The sequence below is a fragment of the Pristiophorus japonicus genome, chromosome 13 (assembly GCF_044704955.1).
Source record: "Pristiophorus japonicus isolate sPriJap1 chromosome 13, sPriJap1.hap1, whole genome shotgun sequence".
NCBI classification, from domain to species: domain Eukaryota; kingdom Metazoa; phylum Chordata; class Chondrichthyes; family Pristiophoridae; genus Pristiophorus; species Pristiophorus japonicus.
Window position 1 is genome coordinate 18,849,078 of NC_091989.1, and position 21,558 is coordinate 18,870,635.

The 21,558-nt window shown below is 44.7% G+C and overlaps 1 protein-coding gene across 1 annotated transcript in view; it reads left to right on the forward strand.

The window, feature by feature from the left end:
• Positions 1-21,558, forward strand: part of exoc4 (exocyst complex component 4) — a 617,734-nt gene that overhangs the window by 89,593 nt on the left and 506,583 nt on the right. Inside the window, exon 5 of the mRNA XM_070897190.1 lies at positions 15,184-15,427. Coding sequence (XP_070753291.1) covers positions 15,184-15,427 — 244 coding nt within the window. The remainder of the gene's footprint in view (positions 1-15,183; positions 15,428-21,558) is intronic.

Here is a 21,558-nt window from a genome sequence, read left to right on the forward strand (position 1 = left end):
GCTGCCTTTTGCTGAAAACAAAACAAACCGGGAAAAAAAATTGTAACTGAGTTACGCTGGTGCAAATTGATTGGGGAAACTGTGGTTTTGTAACTTAGGCCAAAAAAAGCAGCCTGCTCCAAAAAAACGGCACAAATCACTGGGGAAAACTGAACCCAGTGTTACTGCAGTGCCGTGAGGACCCTTCGATAAAGTGGGTGGAGAGGAGCTCTTGTTGCAGTAGTTATTTGTGGGTCTCGTGCTGGAGATCTGGATTCAGATCCAAGGCTTTGCTGATATTGAAACTTCATTATCAGTGTTCAATTAGGACGTGAGTTGACTATAAAAGGAACATGGGAAAGTACAGACTATAATAGTTCCAATTGAAGCAATTACCATAATTTTCATCTCCCCAGCAGAGCACCAACATTGCTTTAAGCCAGTCATCAAAGTACTGATAGGTTTATTTTCTTAATTGCCATTGAAATTGATATGTTGGAATGGGGCAAAAATGTTTGAATTCAGTGCAATAGAATATAAGTCTACAGTCCATTTGCTGGGTTCAAAAAACCAATACCCCCTTCCAAGATTCTTAATGCAGTAGCAAAGCACCTCCTGTCAAGGGAAGACAAATGAGCATTGTGTAAATCAATTAAAGCTAGCCAAAGTAGGCTCGGCATCTCGTAAGCTACAATAGAATAAAATGCATATAATACAATAGAAGCAGTAAAAGAAAACATGCATTGCAAGGTACAAATAAAATTCAGGAATCCAAGGTGTTAAATTTATTTTGAAGTGAAATGGATTAAAATTGCATGCCATTATTTTAGATAAGAGCAGCTTCAGTTTTCCATTACTTTTGTGTAATCTGTCGAGGCTTGGTCAGCATTGACGTATCTTTCAGTTAATAACCTTCTAAGTGATTTATGTCTATTGATTAAATGTCAAGACTTGGGCAGGCTTAGTCTATATTGTGGTAGACCTCTGTCATGGAAAAATAAACACAAACCCTGTAGATTTGTTTTAGCCTTGTATTCTATTGTACTGAGCTCAGAAAGAGTGACATTTTACCCCATTCTAATGTATTCCAATGCCGGTGAAGAAAGTAAATTTACTGGTATTACAGCAACTGTCTTAAAGTGGCAGTGACATTCCAATGGGAAAGTAAAATGTGATGGTAACTGTTTCCATTGTAACCCACTTCGCATTACCAGGTTGTCCAGCACAGGAGACTGTGGGGTCAAAATTCGCCGTCCCTGAAGAGACGGCTACCGCGGGGTTTGGGCGACCGATTGAAAAAAATCGCTTGATCGCCGCGGTCGAGTGTTTTCCCCTGCCCGAACCACATTCAGCTCGGCAGGGGGCCGGTGGCGGGGGGACAGGGGGAGAGAGAGATTTGAGTCGTGCGCACTTCCACCGCAAACAGCAGGGTGAAGCCACGGTAAAGGAAGATTTGCAGCAGTGACCTCAGCAGCGTGCGGACCGCTGAAAAGCGGCCAGGACAGCGATATTCAGGGATTAAAAAGGTAGGATTTTTCCCAGCAGTGGCCCCGCAATGTTTTTCAGTTGGTGCACAAACACGACACCGCTGGAATTTTGCCGCGATCGGGTCCATTTGCCTTTTGAAGGAGTGAGTCCCAGAGTTCTGCTGTGTGAGAGACTGCCCTTGAGGGCCATGTGTGACGTGCTATATTGAGGGGCAAAGTTGCGAAGTTCTCTCTGTGAATGAGTGAGTTGTAAACAGTAGTTATGTCACAAAATGTTGCAGTGCAAGGTTATTGTGACAGTGCAGAATGCGAGCATATTGACTTTAAGGCCACTCTGCTACATAAATAGTAGTATTTGGGATGAGATCTGACTGCAGAAGATCGCTCACAAATGATGAGCCAAACAATTGGATATACATTTATTAAAGCCCTCACGCTGCTCACATATTGTCATGGTTGTATTTTATGCTCTAGCTTGTCGATCATTCTTGTTCTTGGCTGCTGGGATGTTTTTGGGTGAAATTTGAGTATAGCATCGGCAAGATTAGACCACTGAGAAAGCCATGTATCTCCATGGACTGCAGATCTATTGAAATGAAAGTATGATGATGCAATTCTGCCTTGTCGGAGCTGTGAAAGAATTGTTTCTGGCTGTGTAATTTGGGGCCAAGTTTGTGTTCCTCTCAGAAATTCCAGGCACATAATACTCCTGCCCACAAATGGGAAGGCATATAATGATAGTCATGTGTCACATGACTTATTTCCCTCCATTTGCACCCGAGCAATGCTGGACACAAGGGATGCCTCAGGCCCTGGCACACAACATTGCTAAGGCCCTGGGAGAGAAGAATTTAAAATATCTAGCGAGCTCAGTCTTGAAAATGTTAATTGACCCAGCATCCATGGCCTCTTCTGTCCTCCACATCGTACATCAGTGTCTTCAGCTCCATATCAGTGAACCTGTTGGGTCTCCTTGCACCTTTTACACCAGCCATCCTTCCAAACTCCCCCCCCCCACCCGCCCCCCCGCCCCGCCCCAAGGCCTTGCTGCAAACCCTGGCTTTTAAAAAGGCCAGGAAGCAGCTGGCTTGTTAGAAACGCTTACCTGCACGCTGAATTTCTCACTGGTCGTAACGCTCAAATTAAGACACACTGCTGAAAAGTCAACTTTGGAAGGGTTCATTAGTGCTGGAACCATTTTTTCACTTTTGGAGCTGAATATGGAGTGGCCCAACCACAAAATATTTTCGGTGCCAATGGCCTCAAAAAGGTGGGGGGAGCACCAGCTTTCCAGCGGTAGTTAATTTCGGGCCCTGTGAATATAGCAGTATATCTTTAACAATGCCATGTTTCGGGGCTTTATATCGGTCTAAGGAAACAACCAGGTGCTGGCTCATTGGTGCCAGGCTCCTGGAATCTGAATTATAAGTTGACCAACATAAACATGTCTTTTTGTGTTTAAATGATGTGGAGCATGCTAATTGTTGCTGGAGCGGCACGAACTTTTCACTCAGCATAACAGATGCAATGATCCATGCCCTTTAGGTTAAAGCTGAAGAGTAAAAGGAAGACATAAAAAATCCGCAAAGGGATAGAGACAGGCTAAGTGGGCAAAAATTTGACAGATGGAGTAGAATGTGGAAAAATGAGAGGTTATCCACTTTGGCAGAAAAAATAGAAAAGTAAATTATAATTTAAATGGAGATAAATTGCAAAGTGCTGCAGTACAGAGAGACCTGGGTATCCTTGTGAATGAAACACAAAAAGTTAGTAAGCAGGTACAGCAAGTAAACAGGATGGAAAATGGAATGTTGGCCTTTATTGCAAGGGGGATAGAGTATAAAAGCAGAGAAGTCCTGCGACAACTGTGCAGGGTATTTGTGAGGCCACACCTCGAGTACTGCGTTCAGTTTTGGTCTCTGTACTTAAGGAAGGATATACTTGCATTGGAGGCTGTTCAGAGAAGGTTCACTAGGTTGATTCCGGAGATGTTGGGGTTGGCTTTTGAAGATCGGTTGAGCAGGTTGGGCCTCTACTCATTGGAGTTCAGAAGAATGAGAGGTGATCTTATCGAAACATATAAGCTCATGAGGGGGCTCAACAAGGTGGATGCAGAGGGGATATTTCCACTCATAGGGGAAACTAAAACTAGGAGACATAGTCTTAGAATAGGGGCAGCCCATTTAAAACTGAGATGAGGAGAAATTTCTTCTGAGGGTTGTAAATCTATGTAATTCTCTGCCCCAGAGAGCTGTGGAGGCTGGGTCATTGAATATATTTGAGGCGGAGATAGACAGATTTTTGAGCGAAAAGGGAGTAAAGGATTATGGGGAGCGGGCAGGGAAGTGGAGCTGAGTCCATGATCTTATTGAATGGCGGAGCAGGCTCGATGGGCCAAATGGCCGACTCCTGCTCCTATTTCTTATGTTCTTATACGCCCAAAAGAAAATTATAGTTGAAGCAAACAGTTTGTTGACTTGGAGGGAATTTGCCATGATCACAAATATTCTATTAAAATAGCAGCTGGTTATGAATTTAGACCATGTTCTAAGAGTAAAATACTATGCTGATAAAAGTTAGGGCTTTGCCTTAACTTCACGTTTCTCAACATAAAACTTATGTGATTTCAGCATTACCACAAATGTTAAGTAACTAGAGTTAAGGCAACAGTAATTTCTTCAATTAGTGTAATCTTGCGCGTTTGTAAGGAGCTTATTCTGCTCTTTGCTAAAGGTAGCAATGTTAGATATATGGTATACATTTTCTAACCATAAACTTGACAGCTGTCATATTTAGAAGCTTGACAAAGATGTTAACACGTTAATGGTGACGTTACCTGAAAATACAATGACCGGTTCCACGTGTACTGACGACACCCAGGTCTATCTCCCCACCACCACCTCTCGACCCATTCACTGTCCCTGATTTATCACACTGCTTGTCCAACGTCCAGTGCAGGATGAGCATAAATTTTCTCCAACTAAATATTGGGAAGACCTCAGTCAATGTCTTAGGTCCCCGTCACGAACTCCATTCCCTAACCACCAACTCCATCCCTCTCCCTCTGTCTGAGGCTAGACCAGACCGTTTGCAACCTTGGCATCCTGTTTGATCCTGATAAGAGCTTCCAACCACATATCTGCTCCATCACCAAGACCGTCTATTTCCATCTCTGCCCCAGGCTCAGCTCATCTGCTTCATGCATTTGTTACCTCCAGACTTGATTATTCTAATGCTTTCCTGGTTAACCTCTTGTGTTCCACCCTCCATATACTTGAATTCATCCAAAACTCTGCTGTTCGTATCCTAAAAATGCATGGCAGATGCAGTATAATGTGGATAAATGTGAGATTATCCACTTTGGTGGCAAAAACACAAAAGCAGAATATTATCTGAATGGCGGCAGATTCGGAAAAGGGGAGGTGCAACGGGACCTGGGTGTCATGGTTCATCAGTCATTGAAAGTTGGCATGCAGGTACAGCAGGCGGTGAAGAAGGCAAATGGCATGTTGGCCTTCATAGCTAGGGGATTTAAGTATAGGAGCAGGGAGGTCTTTCTGCAATTGTATAGGGCCTTCGTGAGGCCTCACCTGGCATATTGTGTTCAGTTTTGGTCTCCTAATCTGAGGAAGGACGTTCTTGCTATTGAGGGAGTGCAGCGAAGGTTCGCCAGACTGATTCCCAGGATGGCAGGACTGACATTTGAGGAGAGACTGGATCAACTGGGACTTTATACACTGGAGTTTAGAAGGATGAGAGGGGATCTCATCGAAACGTATAAGATTCTGACGGGACGGGACAGGTTGGATGCGGGAAGAATGTTCCTGATGTTGGGGAAGTCCAGAACCAGAGGACATAGTCTTAGGATAAGGGGCAGGCCATTTAGGACTGAGATGAGGAGAAACTTCTTCACTCAGAGTTGTTAACCTGTGGAATTCCCTGCCGCAGAGAGTTGTTGTCAGTTCATTGGATATATTCAAGAGGGAGTTAGATATGGCCCTTACGGCTAAAGGGATCAAGGGGTATGGAGAGAAAGCAGGAAAGGGGTACTGAGGTGAATGATCAGCCATGATATTGAATGGTGGTGCAGGCTCGAAGGGCCGAGTGGCCTACTCTTGCACCTATTTTTGATGTTTCTAACCCGCATTAAGTCCCATTCACCCATCACCCCTGTGAATGCTGACCTACGATGGCTCTCGGCAATGCCTTGATTTTTAAATTCTGATCCTTGTTATCCATTCCCTCCATGGCCTTGCCCCTTCCAATCTGTGTAACCTCAATGAGCTCTACAAACCTCCGAGATCTCTGCGCTCCTCAAATTCTGGCGCCTTCTCGATTGTAGTTGCTCCAGCAATGATGGCCATGCCTTCAGTTGCCTCGGCCCTCAGCTCTGGAATTCCCGACCTGAATCTCTCCTCCTTTCTATCTCATAAGAAGTAGGAGCAGGAGTCGGCTATTTGGCCCTTTGAGCTTGCTCCGCCATTCAATAAGATCGTGGCTGATCTGATCTTGGCCTCAACTCCACTTCCCTGCCCGCTCCCCATTACATTTGACTCCCTTATCATTCAAAAACCTGTCTTATCGGCACCTTCAATATATTCAATGACCCAGCCTCCACAGCTCTCTGGGGTAGAGAATTCCAAAGATTCACGACCCCCTGAGAAGAAATTTCTCCTGATCTCCATTTTAAATGGGCAATCCCCTTATTCTGAAACTATATCACCGAGTTCTCGATTCCCCCACGAGGGGAAACATCCTCTGTGCATCTTCCCTGTCCAGCCCCCTCACAATCTTACACATTTCAATAAGATCACCTCTCAGTCTTCTAAACTTCAATGAGTATAGGCCCAATCTGCTCAACCTTTCTTCATAAGGCAACCCCTTCATCTTTGGAATCAACCTCGTGAACCTTCTCTGAAATACTTCCAATGCAAGTATATCCTTCCTTAAATAAGGAAACCAAAACTGTATGCACTTACCAACGCTTTGTACAGTTGCAGCAGGACTTGCTTACTTTTATACTCCATCTCTCTTGCAATAAAGGCCAACATTCCATTTGCCTTCCTAATTACTTGCTGTACCTGCATGCTAACTTTTTGTGTTTCATGTACGAGAACCCCCAGATCCCCCTCTACCGCAGCATTTTGGAGTCTCTCTCCATTTAAATAATAATTTGCTTTTTTATTCTTCCTGCCAAAGTGAATAACCTCACATTTTCTCACATTTATATTCCATCTGCTAAATTTTTGTCCACTCACTTAGCCTGTCTGTATCCCTTTGCAGATTCTTTGTGTCCTCCTCACAACTTGCTTTTGCACCTATCTTTGTATCATCAGCAAATTTGGCTAAATTGCCCTCGGTCCCTTCATCCAAGTCATTAATATAGATTGTAAATAGTTGAGGCCACAGCACTGATCCCTGTGGCACCCCACTAGTTACAGTTTGCCAACCTGAAAATGACCCATTTATCTCAACTCTCTGTTTTCTGTTAGTTAGCCAATCTTCTAACCATACTAATATGTTACCCACAACCCCGTGAGCTCTTGTACGTCTAGCTGTGTGCTTTTGTCGCTTGTATAATGATTTTGACCCTAAATCAAATGACTTAGAGTTTCTGCTTGCTTGCGCTGGTTTTATTAGCGCAAAATAGCTGAAATCAGCCAAACCAGTGTAAAAGATCGCAGAATTTTAAAAGCAAGTTACGTCAAGTGTTAAGTCCTCATATTTAAAGATGTGAAGGCAATAAAAAGGGTACAGAGGAGGTTTACCAAGATGTTACCAGGGATGAGGGACTTCAGTTATGAGGAGAAATTGGAAAAGTTAGGACTGTTTTCATTGGAACAGAGAAGCTTAAGAGGTGACCCATCAGAGGTTTTCAAGATGATGAGGTTTTGATAAGATTCAATAGAGAAAAATTATTCCCTCTGGTGAGTCGTCAATGACTGGAGGTCATGCATTCTAAAATCATTGGAAAAAGATCTCCAGGGGAAAAGATAATGGAAGCTGATTCCATAAATATTAATACCAAGTTGGATAGATACTTGAGGATGAGCAATTTTCAGGGTTACGGACAAAAAGCTGGGATGTGGGACGAAGCGTGACTGTTCTTTCCAAGAGCCAGCACAGGCACGAATGGCCGCCTTCTGTGCTGTAAGTTTCAATGAATCGAAGCGTAAGTATAGTTTTTGTGATTTTTTAACGCTGCTTTAAAAATAGTTGTGCTGGAAGGTGGCCCCACCCACAAAACTAGCCACGCCCCCAGATTGAAATCATGAGCCCGGCGAGATTTCACCAATTGTGGCCGTTCGAGGAGGCTCTTCAAATTAAGATTGTGTTTTTAGACGCACAAGCGCTAGTAGGCATGTTTTAAAGTTTTTACATATTAAAAAAATATTAAATTTACTCCAAAACTGACTACTACAACACTGACTACACTCCAAAAGTACTTAATTGGCTATAAAGCACTTTGAGACATCTGGTGGTCGTGAAAGGCGCTATATAAATCCAAGTCTTTCTTTAGTGTGTACTAATGAAACGAGTAAATGGTTCAGAATGCTTTTTGCTTATAAGTCATTTTCATTGATTTTAAAATCCGGTCACTCACAGATGGAGGACCAGACATTCTTATTAAAAATGTTTATTTTTGTGATAACCCATTTTCAGTTGCACTGTATTAATAACATCCGGTTACCATTCTGAATACATGAAAGAATATTTTTTAATGCAAAGACAAAAAAGATGACATTCTATTATGCTGACTGATTACACTGGTTCGTGGAAGATTTTAAGTTTGTAATTATGCAAACGAGTTTGGGCTTTTGAAACTTGAACCGAACCATATCTTAACTTCAGAAAAACAACACAATTTGCCGATTGCGCCCAAGCGAAAAACTCTATCCCAACATCTGGAGCATCTCTGGCAGATTCAAGTTCTGCTTCATTGGATGTTCTTGAACCCTTAATATTCTAAGCATTCCCTACAACTAGGACACAACAAGAAATTTATGATTGTTTTATATGCTTGGGGAGCAAACCGATGTAACTTTATGAAGTCTATCACTAATTGGAGAAACTGTGACTATTTGTCCGTATATGATAGGATCTGAATTTTTTTTTAAAGAAGTACTTTCAAACTTTTTTTGAAAGGGCTTTCAAGAAGATTGTGTGACTTTCTCTTGCACAATCAATGAATATTTACTAAAGCATTAAATGTCTTGTCAAAACATTCAATATAAAATTGGACCAAAGCTTGAAGTCGAGAACAACTGTGAATGCCTCTGTGCACAGATGAAAGTGACCTCCAATAACTGCGAAATGACTACCTCCTCAGTCTTTGAATCACTGCGTCCACATTACCTTCGTGATTTTGTAAAAATGTAACCATATCCAATTGGGTGACGTTGGCTGTTGGCTAGAAACTATTTCACTTGTTCGAGGATGTTGGTGTGGTAATATTGGCCTCTCGACTTTATCCACTCGCAAGAAGTTAACTGGTACTTCCTATTAGCCTGCAACATTTTGTGCATGTAAACATGACTGAATCTGAATTAATATTTCCATCACATCAAAGCACTGTTATAAGTGCTAATACTTATTTGTGAAGAACTTTTGTTGGCAGCATTTCAGTTTATATTGCTCAGATTTCCAGTGAATGCTTTTATCTGGGGGACTTCCAGTAGTCAGGCAGAGAACTGACACAGGCTTTTCATTTTGAAATTCACTCAGTTATTTGTGAAGTTTTCTTCATAAAAGATTGATTATTCCACCATGTGGAAACTAGGGCACGTAGTCACTTGATGAACATGCCTCTGATGCAAGGTTAATCTTGAATTCTAAGCATGTTGTTGTAACTAGTCTAGGCTGAGGAAATGTTTTCAGGTAAGACAGGGGTTTTGTGCAGACATCAAATCACTGTAATTTGGCTGTGGGATATGACTTGCTTTGTTGATGTTACTGGACAAAGCTGCTGGAATGCTTTCTGTTTTTTTTGACTGGATGCAATAATTTGACTCGTGTATCATTTTATCCTTGTCAAAATAAATATACTTCAGCAATACCCTTTGCATTGTCTTCCTTCAATTACTCTATTTGATTGTCCCTATACACATCCCACTGCTTGCAGTGGGCACGTTTGTGTGAGCGATATCTGCCCGCTATACTCGATGGCCAGTCTAATGACCATCGCGTGCATGTGCAATATGGATTTTTAAGCAGCTGACTTTTTTTAATGTGAAATACATTTCCCAGCAACCCTGGGATCCTCCGTTTATCTGCATGAACAAAGCAATTTCTAAAACATTCATGCAAGAAAGGCAAGATCAACTTCAGGACGTCCCAAAGTGATTTTATAGCCAATGAATTATTTTTGAAGTGCAGTCACAGTTGTAAATGTAAACTGCAAGCTTTTAGTGGGAACGTCAACAAACACATAATTGTAATTAAAAATAGAAAATGCTGGAAATACTCATCAGGTCAGACAGCATCTGTGGAGAGAGAAACCGAGTTAACATTTCAGGTCCCGAAATTGTGATTGCTACGACTGATACCAACTGACATTAAAATTACCAGGACGGGAGTGAGAACTGGGAGCTGAAGCTCTTAATTTTCATGCATATTCTTCAACAGTCACAAAGAAGTCTTGCAATGAGGCAGCAAGTCTGAGATTTACCGACAAGCAAAACGTACTCTGCTATCATCGCACTGCACTATCTGCCTCAAGGAAGATGTTGTGGTAGAATAACCACTCCTGAGTCTTCTTAGTCCATCAAGTGAAGAGTTTATTCGAGCATGTGCAAGGGAGTGAATCCTCAGTTGCCTGAGGTTCCTCTCTCAACAATACAGCGTTTGCAGCATACATTTATATTGCACAAATTACTGTAATTTGGGTTGTTTTGCGACAGTCATAAATCAGTACACACTGTTCCAACACTTATATCACACCAATGGAGTTATTCAAGTCCAGCAGTTGTCTCACATTATCTTAACTCCTCTAGCCTTCGGCCTCTCATTCTCATGGCAATCCCTATTTGGCCTTGGTTCTCTCTATCTTCTTGTTCTGAACATAACAATGTAATTTTCCCGAGCTTCTAAATAAGCTAGCTGTCTAAAGATACTTGTGGTCAAGCATCCCATCATGCCTCGGTGTAGAACCAGTGCCATCTACAGCGTTTATTTCAAAGATACACTTCACTAACAATTCAAGCATTGCTATGACAGGTATAATGTTAGTCTAGCCCCACCGTCCCATTTCAGAAGACTTTAAACAAACCTGTTAACAGGGTCACTTAAAAAAGCAAACAGTTGGTCACAGGTGGTTTGGAGCACCCAGAATCTGCAGTGTTGACATCAATTGTTGGTTTTCTTTCCAATAAAACACTACGTTCGAGCTGTTTTTGCCTGAAATAAACAGAGCACCAAAGACCACTCTGAAATTGATGGTAATGCAAATGGTTAATGGTTTTCGGTTTTGGCTGATATAAGCGACTGCCCATTTTAAACGTGGACATTTTAAGTGGTGGGGATTGTCGTTACCTTTTCAACATTTTGTTAACTCGAAATTCTGTCTCCCATCAGTTCTCTTTGCAGTTTTTCTTCTTGCTTTTCATTTCCCTGTCTCCTTTCACTCTTAGCCCCTATTTAGTTTTATGTTATGCCTTGTGTGTCAATGTTATGTCGCCATTGTAACGTGCAGTACGCAGTAAAGTACTATTTTCGCCTGATGATGCACTGCAACTGAGCAGTTAAAAAAAATTGAAAAATGGAAGAAAAATGATCACATTACTGTTGGTGTCGATGCTTTCATTGTAATGGAGCTGGATGAGTATTTATGGAGAATTTTCCCTTCCCCTCCCCGCGCCTAAGCAGGACCTGAGGCCCGAGACTGCCGACTTGATCTCGGCGGAGGGGCTGAGAGGACCCGCGGAAGGCCAAGAGCGGTGTTGGGGGGCCGAGAGAAGCAGCAGGGGAGAGGGGTCGAAGAGAAAGCGAGACTGGGGAAGGTGAGGGAGAGAGAGAGCGGCTGGGGGAGAGAACATAAGAACATAAGAAATAGGAGCAGCAGTAAGCTATTAGCTCCTCGAGCCTGCTCCGCCATACAGTAAGATCATGGCTTATCTGATCATGGACTCAGCTCCACTTCCCTGCCCACTCCCCATAACCTGTTACTCCCTTATTGCTCAAAAATTAGTCTATCTCTGCCTTAAATATATGCAGTGACCCAGCCTCCACAGCTCGCTGGGGCTAAGAATTCCATAGATTTACAACCCTCTCAAGAAATTCCTTCTCATCTCGGTTTTAAATGGACAGCCCCTTATTCTGAGACTATGTTCCCCAGTTTTAGTTTCCCCTGGAAATATCCTCTCTGCATCCACCTTGTCGAGCCCCCTCATTATCTTATACGTTTCAGTAAGATCACCTCTCATTCTTCTGAACTCCAATGTGTAAAGGCCCAAACTACTCAACCTATCTTCATGAGTCACCCCCCTCATCTCCGAAATCAACCCAGTGAACCTTCTTTGAACAATCTCCAATGTCAGTATATCCTTCCTTGAATATGGAGACCAAACCTATACGCAGTACTCCAGTTGTGGCCTCGCCCTACCCGAGACAGTTGGAGCAGGACCTATCTGCTTTTATACTCTATCCCCCTTGCAATAAAGGCCAACATTCCATTTGCCTTCCTGATTACTTGCTGTACCTGTATGCTAACTTTGTGTTTCATGCACAAGGGCCCCCAGGTCTCTGTGCTGCAGCACTTTGTAATTTTTCTCCATTTAACTTATAATTTGCTTTTCTATTATTTCTGTCAAAGTGGATAAGCTTCACATTTTCCCACATTATACTCCATCTGCCAAATGTTTGCCCACTCACTTTGCTTGTCTGTATCCCTTTACAGATTTTGTGTGTCCTCCTCACAACTTGCTTTCCACTCATCTTTGTATCATCAGCAAATTTGGTTCCCTTACACATGGTCCCTTCATCCGTCATTCATGTAGATTGTAAATAGTTCAGGACCCAGCACCGATCCCTGCCGCACCCCACTAGTCACTGTTTGCCAACTGGAAAAATGACCCATTTATGCTGACTCTCTGTTTTCTGTTAGCATGGATAGAGGATTGGCTAACTAATATATTTGCCCCAACCCCGTGAGCTTTTATCTTGTGCAGTAACTTTTTATGTCATCATCATCATTGGCGGTCCCTCGAATGAGAATGACTTGCTTCCACATGAGTTCACAGATGTTTCAATGAAGGAACCGATGTCCCAGTCCTGAATTCCAATTGAGCGGGTGTTTCTTTAGACCCGACCTGCGGAGATGTGTTCTCACAGGTCAGAGTGGCCCACCAATGAATGTGGTGTATTTGGATTTCCAGTCGGCATTCGATAAGTTGCTACATACAAGGTTCGCCGCATCTCCGCCACAAACATTCGCTGCACCTCCACCACGATCCCTCATCACTCCTCTGCCCCGATCACTCGTTGCAAGTCTGCCACAATGTCCCAGAGCGAGCTGACACAAATGTGCGACGACTTCGAGGTGGGCGACTGGGTGACATCATCAGGACTCAGGTCGCCGTTTGGAGCGTGGGCAGGAGCATCAGCGGGGCCCTGGTACAGCAGAGGAGCATGGAAGGTCGTGGCAGACTTGCAACGAGTGATCGGGGCGGAGGAGTGATGAGGGATCGTGGCTGAGATTTGGTGGGTGATTGTGACGGAGGTTCGGCAAATGTTTGGTGCAGAGGAGCGGTCAACCTTTTATGCAGCAACTTCCCCAATGCCTACTGGAAATCCACATCTATTGGTTTCCCCCTTATCCACCCTGGAGAGAGACTAGGAGAGAGAGAGAGAGAGACTGGGGGGGTGGAGAGGGAGAGAGAGAACACTGGGGAGGGGTGGGGTGTGGAGGAGAGAGACGGGGGAGGGAGGAGAGCCTGGGGGCAGAGGGGAGACTGGGGGGGGGGAGAGAGAGAGAGAGAGAGAAAGAGACTGGGCGGTGGGGGTGGGTGGCGGGCGGCAGAAGAGAGACAGACTGGGAGGGAGAGAGACGGGGGTTGGGGGACGCGCAATAACGGGGTTGAGAGACACGGGTGTGGGGAGCGGAGGGGAGAGAAGAAACTCAGAAGATAGATCACATTCTTACATCCTCCGACAAGGGGCATAATTGAAGTGGATGAAATCCAGAAGTCACGACACTGTCACTATTCACTTCATACCAATAAACCTGTCAACAATCCGTACGCAATGCCTCATCTATGGTGAGCCGTGGGGGCGGGGTAAGGAGGGACTTTGGCTGGGGGATGCACTGGCGCTGGGTAAGTTACTTTGGCTGGTGGAAGGATGCACTTGCACTGAAGTTCGGTACTTCGGCTGGGAGAGGCAGGCACTTGGATTGGGGTAAAGCACTTTGGCTGGCCTTTGCTGTCTTCTGGGGAGCTCTGCCTTATGTCGCTTCAGGAAGTCAAAGTGGATCGAGTTACAATTTGCAAAGTCTGTGACAGCTTGGGATGGGTGGTTCCAGTTCGACAATCCAGAGAAATTTCAGGGTGTGGCTTATTATCCAAGGGGACCAATCATAGACAAAGGGTGGCGCATGGCGGCCATTTTGCCAGTACAAATAAGCGCGTCCATCTTATGTCCACTGTTTAAGGATAGGTCTTGTTGAGTCAAGTTGCCTTTTATCGTTTCATGCATTCTTATGACATTACTTTTTTATTCCTGTACTCCGAGTCCTCTATTTGTAAATGTTGTACAAATGCACTTGCGGTCCAACTTTATTTTTCCAAGTTTCTGCTTTTTCTGTATGCGTCTTATGATTGCATCCAAGTGTGGTGAGGGTTCACTAGCATGTTCGAGCACCAAAGGAGCTCTGTCATCTTTGATTTTGTGCAGAAATATTGCCCTGGATTTTGCATTGGGAATAATGGTGAAGCTAACCGTGCTCACCATTTATTATGGAGCAAATCGAACAGCAACTTCCATAGCCTGCACATCTGGAGCGAAACGTGGAAATCCAGAAGTTACTGTTTGAGTTACCCTGCCCGTCCACAGGCTGGGCTTCAACAATACCTCGCCAAAAGACTCTGCAATTAAAATGTGAGAATGTGAAGGAGCTGTACTCGCCCACGAGTTCCCACTGAACATGCCACAAAAAGTGAATTTTTAACATAGCGGTATGTCATAATTCCTGCCAAACAAGCTCTCTGGCCCTGAAAATTTTATTTTAAAAGCATGGAGTCTCATTCCTTGAGAATTTAATTATTGTTGGGAGGTTTTCAAAAAGAAATCTATTTTTACTTTTTGTTTGTCTCTCTTGTCTCTCATGTCTCTCAATCCACTCTCTTTTCCCCCTCTCTTTCACTTTCTGTCAATGATTTTACAATGAATTAAATCTAATTTATACTTTCTAGTTTAGACCCGATGTGTCTCAGTGAGGAGCCACGCTATTGCTTTCCCTGCTCGCACAGGGCAGAGATCCCCGTAGAGAGTGTCGTGCTGGAAATGATCTCTAAATGCTGCAAATTGCCGCCCAAATGCCTGTGAAAAGTCTGTGGGCAGCTGTCAGCGTAATGAACGAGCACCGTTCCTTCGCCACTGACTGCAAAATCCGGGTCAATATCAATGCTCGAAAGAAGTTAACAAGCACCAAAATATGTTGCAAATAAACATCAGCTGAACCGCATGCGGCATTTCACTTAATAGACTTGTTTCATTTTGACAGTGAAAGAGATAAACCTACAAGATATCAAGGAGGACCCAGAGTGTGATCCTGAGGAGAACAGCATACTTTTCATGGGAATTCTCATTAAAGCCCTGGCAAAGCTGAAAAAGATTCCTGAGACGATCAAAGCCACTAAAGAACGTTTCAATCAAGAACTGGAACAGATTGTAAAACGGTCTACAACCCAGGTCGCAGACCATGCTTACCAGCGAGGTGAAGTCCTTTCGCAGGAGAATCAACCGAGGTAATGGTGCTGCATTTAAGAAGGGGAAATAGGAACGCTTTTGCAATTAACATTTGAAAATGACGCAACACAACTGAAGTTGTAATAAATTAACCTATTCGAACTACAGTAATGTTCCAGCATTATTTTGGAACTTTTGGCTCCAGCTTTCCATATTTTTAAGCTTTGCACTTATTTCTGCCAGAACATTTTGGGGAAATGATTATTTGTGTTTTCACTAACAATAACTTGCATTTATCTATTGCCTTTTAACAGTAAAATGTCGCAAAGTGCTTCACAGGAGCATGTCTTTTGACCTGGTGACGTGTTTCAACCTAATCTTTGGAACCTAAATTTGCAAAAGTCAGGATTGATGAGAATATTGGTTCTTCCTTCCAGCTCTTGAAGGAAGACCTATATATAAGTATGCACAGGAAATGGCACTTCAAATTTGTCTTGTGCTGGGACAGCTTCTACCAGCTGCACTAAGTCTGACCTTTCTTGGCAGCTCCAACACAGGAGAAGCAGATTGCATGTGGTTCAGAAAGGTGTTGCATTTTACAATAGATAACTAAAGCGTTACAAGCATTTTCAAGAGTTGAGTCATGTGCCCTCTTAATTGATTCTCCCTTGAAATCAATTTCAGTGCTTGAGTTTCTTTTGTGAACTTAAGCCCTAAATCCTGGAATGATCCTTGCCCTTCTTTTCTGTGCTCTAATTCAACAAAGATCTTTTGACGATCGGGCTCATGCATTATTGGGAATTTGGTCTTGCCAGTGAGTTGTATTAGATTTGAAATAAACTGCTCTGAACTCCCCCGGACAAGGAAAGGGGGAAATAGGTTGCAATTCCTGTTTCTGAAAGCCATCCAGTGACACCTGTGAGAACGTGCATATGTGGACATTGGGGAAGGACAAGATGAGCTCGGGCATACTCACAGTCCAGACAAATAGATGAAGAAGGGACAATTGGATGGGGTATGGGACGGTGTCAGCACCTGTAAAATTGCACATTGGCCAAAGTCACTGCTTTTCGGAGAGAAAGATCAAGTGGTGAAAATTGGAAGGAAAAATGGAGGAGCTTTAAAAACAAAAAGCCTGGATTTCACAGACAATTGAATGCCTTCGGGATGCGTCTAGTGATTGATTACCTTCATAGGCAATATTTTCACATTGATAGCATACATTCAGTTCAATAATATCCCAAGTCAAATGTATGAGGTCGGAATTATATTTCAAGTGTGGTATTGATCTTGCCTCATTGGTAACTGTTACTTTTGAGTTATCAGGTCAGCCTCATGAAATTTTTATTGTTCGTTGTGTCCAATAGCTACTTGTCAGGTCACTGCTGTTTACTGCAGTTAGACTAAGTTAGCATGATATGTGTACTTTATTTATGGAAAGCATGCAGTAATGAAGTGTTTTGACTTGTCAGGTTATGAAATATTTTGTACATTTGTTGTGTGGAATCTGTCTAGCTTCTTCAGAGTCAAGTGTTTACAATTTGGCTTCCTTCATTTTTCTTGGAAAGGTAGCTTAATTGCTCTGAAAAGATAATAAATTGAGAACTACATTGCTGAAAGGAATGGCCATTTCAGTACAAATTGTCTTGATAGATTTGTTTTCCAAGAATCAATAAGATTACAATTTGTGAAGATGTAAGTGGACAGAAACTAATTGTCCCCAGTCTTCATAAAATAGTGGCAGTGAAGAGAGAATGAGGAACTTCATTGTTGTCTTCTGTTAGCCTGTTGAGTATGGAAACTTAATGAGCTTTACAAATGGAACTGATATTTTTAATCTCAAGGCACCGTGGCAGCCTGTTCGGAGGGAGATGCCTGCTTCAGGACTTGGTAGAAATGCACCTGTTCAATTGTTGCGCTAAAAGTTTGTGTGTGTGTGTTTACATTTGTGAATGTGCATTTCTCTGCGCACACTTGGAACTCCAAGCCATCGTCAACACATTCATCGAAGCGTACAAGAGCATGTGTCTTGTATTAAACATCCGTAAGATAAAGGTCCTCTACCAATCTGCCCCCGCCACGCAGCACTGCTCCCCGATTTTCAAAATTCACGATGACGCCTTGGACAATGTGGACCATTTTGCACACCTTGGGAGCCCACTGTCAACAAGGGAAGACATCGATGACGAAATCCAACACTGCCTTCAGTGTTCCAGTGCAGCCTTCGGTCGCCTGAGGAAGAGCGTGTTTGAAGACCAGCACCTCAAACCCGGCACCAGGCTCATGGTCTACAGAGCAGCAGTGATACCCGCTCTCCTATATGCCTCAGAGACGTGGACGATGTACAGCAGGCATCTCAAAGCACTGGAGAAGTACCACTAACATTGCCTCTGCAAGATCCTGCAAATCAATTGGCAGAATAGATGCACCGACGTCAGTGTTCTAGCTCAGGCCAACGCCCCCAGCATGGACCACACTCGGATCAACTCCGTTGAGCGGGCCATGTTGTCCGCATGCCCGATATGAGACTGCTAAAACAAGCACTCTATTCGAAGCTCCGATACCATAAGCGAGCCCCAGAAGGGCAGAGGAAACTCTTAAAGGACATCCTCAAAGCCTTCTTGGAAAAAGTGCAACATCCCCACTGACACCTGGGAATCCCTCGCCCAAGCCCGCACAAAGTGAAGGAAAAACATCCGGGAAGGTGCCAAACACCTCGAGTCTCAATGCCGAGAGCAAGCTGAAGCCAAGTGTAAACAGCGGATGGAGAGCACGGCAGGCCAAGCACCCCACCCACCCATCCCTCCAATCACCGTCTGCCCCACCTGTGACAGAGACTGTAGGTCCTGCATAGGACTCATCAGTCAAGTGAGAACTCATTCTTAGTGTGGCAGCAAGTCATCCTCGACTCCAAGGGACTGCCTAAGAGAAAAAGAGATTAAAGATACAATATATAGAGCAACATGTACGTGCGATAGGAAGAAAGCATTTTACAGCATGGGGTGAAAATACTGTGGGTAATGTGATTACGTAATGGGTAAAAGTGACTTTTCTGGGAAAAAATACATTGCCTTTTTCAAGGAAATGAATTCATGTTTATGTATTGCAATTGTATTTCTTTTTTTCAAGAGGTCTGCTTTTGAAGTAACACATCGATACCTCAGCAGCTTTTATGACCCTATGTTCCCACTACTCTTCTGATGTGATGACGTTATACTTCATATATTTCGAGATGAGGAATTTGCAGCACTCAAGTCACTGGAGCAAACTAGATTATCACACCAAGGGCTCAAGTTTCCACATGATTCGCGCCTGATTTTTAGGAGCAACTGGTGGAGAACGGACTATTTTAGAAATCGCAATTCTCCACATTTTTTTTTCTGCAGTTCGAGTCAGGTAGAACAGTTCTAGTTTCGAACAGAATTTTTTCTTCAAAAGGGGGCGTGTCCGGCCACTGACGCCTGATTTGAAAGTTTCCACAGTGAAAACGTACTCCAAACTAAAGTAGAATGGCGCCAGTGAAGATTTTTGTAGAACTGAAAAAACCTGTTCTACACATTAAAAAATCAGGCGCAGGTTACAAATTAGGCGTCCAGAACGAGGTGGGGGGAAGGGAACTCATTAAATTCGACAATAAATCCTTATTTATACTTCTACAAATATTATACAAATAAATCCAACCTGAATAAACATTTATAAGCCAAGAAAAGATTAAATAAACCATCTTCCTACCTGTGTGAAAGTGCTTCAGCCAGGGAGAATTCTGAGCGAGAGAGAGAGGGAGGGAGAGAGAGAGAGAGGGAGAGAGGTGAGAGAGGGAGGGAGAGAGGTGAGAGAGGGAAGGGGAGAGAGGGAGGGAGGGGAGGGGGAGGGGAGGGAGGGGAACAGGAGCGGGTGTCGGGTCGGGGGGGGGGAGCGGGTGTCGGGTCGGGGGGGGGTGGGGGGAGCGGGCCTCGGGGCGGGGGGGGGGGGAAGAGCGGGTCTCGGGTCTCGGTCGGGGCGGGGTGGAGCGGGTCTCGGGTGTCGGGTCGGGGCGGGGTGGGGAGAGCGGGGGTCGGGGTGGGGGGGGAGCGGGTCTCGGGTGTCGGTCGGGGCGGGGGGGGGAGCGGGTCTCGGGTGTCGGGGGGGGGGCGCGGAGCGGGTGTCGGGTCGGGTCTGGTCGGCGGGGGGGAGCGAGTGTCGGGTCTGGTCGGTGGGGAGCAGGAGCTGGCCGTGGGAGGAGCTTCATTCACGCAGCCCCAGTGAGGCCATTGGGCCAGGGCTAGGGGCTGCGTGCTTCGGGCCCCTCCCACACAGTTTGGCGCCTGGAGCTACTGCACGTGCGTGCCGACTGTAGCGCGCATGTGCAGAGGTCCCGGCACTGTTTTCAGCGCAGGGACCTGGCTCCGCCCCCCCCACAGCTCGTGCAGGCTGCGCCGAGTGCCACAGGACCTGTAAGTCGGTGGAGAGTAATGAAGATTTTTTTAGGCGCCGTTTTAGGCGCGAAAAACGGGCGCCCAGCTTTTTTTTTTCTTGTGGAAACTTGGGCCCCAATTGACTTAAGAAGCCCTTGATTGTGTGTCGGAAGCGTTACTGTGCACCTGATGCTGGAATTTTTGATGATGGAATGGAAGATGTTCAGTTGCCAGCACTAACCCTCTAAACCTGCTGAGCACGAAAGTATTGGAAGGAAGTTCACAATGTAATACGACATTAGAGTGGGGCTTGTTTTAAGCACCAGCATTTAAAGAGGCATCAGATTAATACTCTTTCTTATTGGTTAACCACTGACTTGGTTCTGTGACACATTCAATTGTTATTAGTGCCCATGGGAACCAGGGCAAAGTGGCAAGTTGGATCCAAAATTGGCTCGGAGACGGGAAGCAAAGGATAATGGTTGATGGGTGTTTTTGTATCCATTGGGGTTATGCAGGAGTCAGTGCTGGGTCCCTTGCATTTTGTGGTATATATCAATGACTTGGACTTGAATGTTGTGGGAATGATGAAGAAGTTTGCAGTTGACACTAAAATAGGCTGTGAGCAAAACATTGGCAAATGGAATTCAATCTTGATAAGTGTGAGGTAATGCATTTGGGGAGGTCTAACAAGGTAAGGGAATACACATTAAATGATACAACACTGAAAAATGTAGAGGAACAAAGGGACCTTGGAGTGCAGGTCCATGGATCACTGAAGGTAGTAGGCCAGGCAGATAAGGTGGTTCAGAAGACATATGGAATATTTGCCTTTATAAGTCGAGGCATGGAATACAAGAGCAAGGCGTATTGCTTGAACTGTATAAAACACTAGTTAGACCGCAGTTGGAGTACTGTGTGCAGTTCTGGTCACCACATTGCAGGAAAGATGTGATTGCACTGGAAAGGGTGCAGAGGAGATTTAGAAGACTGTTGCCTGGACTCGAGAACTTTGGCTATGAGGAAAGATTGGAGATGCTGGGTCTGTTTTCTTTGGAACAGAGGAGGCTAAGGGGGGACCTGAATTAGGATGCACTTATTTGTACTGCAAAAACGGCCAACATGCTCCACCCTTTGTGCCTGATTGGTCACCTTGGAGGATAAGCCACACCCTGAAGTTTCACAGGAATGTGTCACTGGAACCGCCCATCCCAGGATCTCACTGACTTGGCAAATTGTAACTCAATCCACTTGGACTTCCTGAAGCGACAGAGGACAGAGCTCCCCAGAAGACAGCAAAGGCCAACCAAGTGCCTTACCCCAACCCAAGTGCATGGCTCCCCCAGGCAAAGTGCCTTATCCCAGCGCAAGTGCATTCTCGCCCCGCCCCCGTACCACCACCAAAGATGGGGCAGGCATTTTGTACAGATTGTGAACGGGTTTATTGGGTATGAAGTGAATCGTGACTGTTGTGACTTCTGGATATCATCCACTTCAATGAGGGTTGGGAGAACGTTATCCGTCTCCCCGCGCCCCCCCATCATACACCGTGTCTCTTTCCCCCCTGCCTCCCTCTCTCTCTCTCTCTCTCTCTCTCTCTCTCTCTCTCTCTCTCTCTCTCTCTTCCCCCCCCCCCCCCCCCCCCGGCCTCTCTCTCTCTTTCTCTTTCCCCCCGGGCCCCTCTCTTTCCCCCCCCCCCCCAGCCTCTCTCCCTTTCCCCACCCCCGCCTCTCTATTCCCCCGCCCCTCTCTCTCTATTCCCCTCACGCCTCGCTCTCTCTATTCCCCCCACGCCT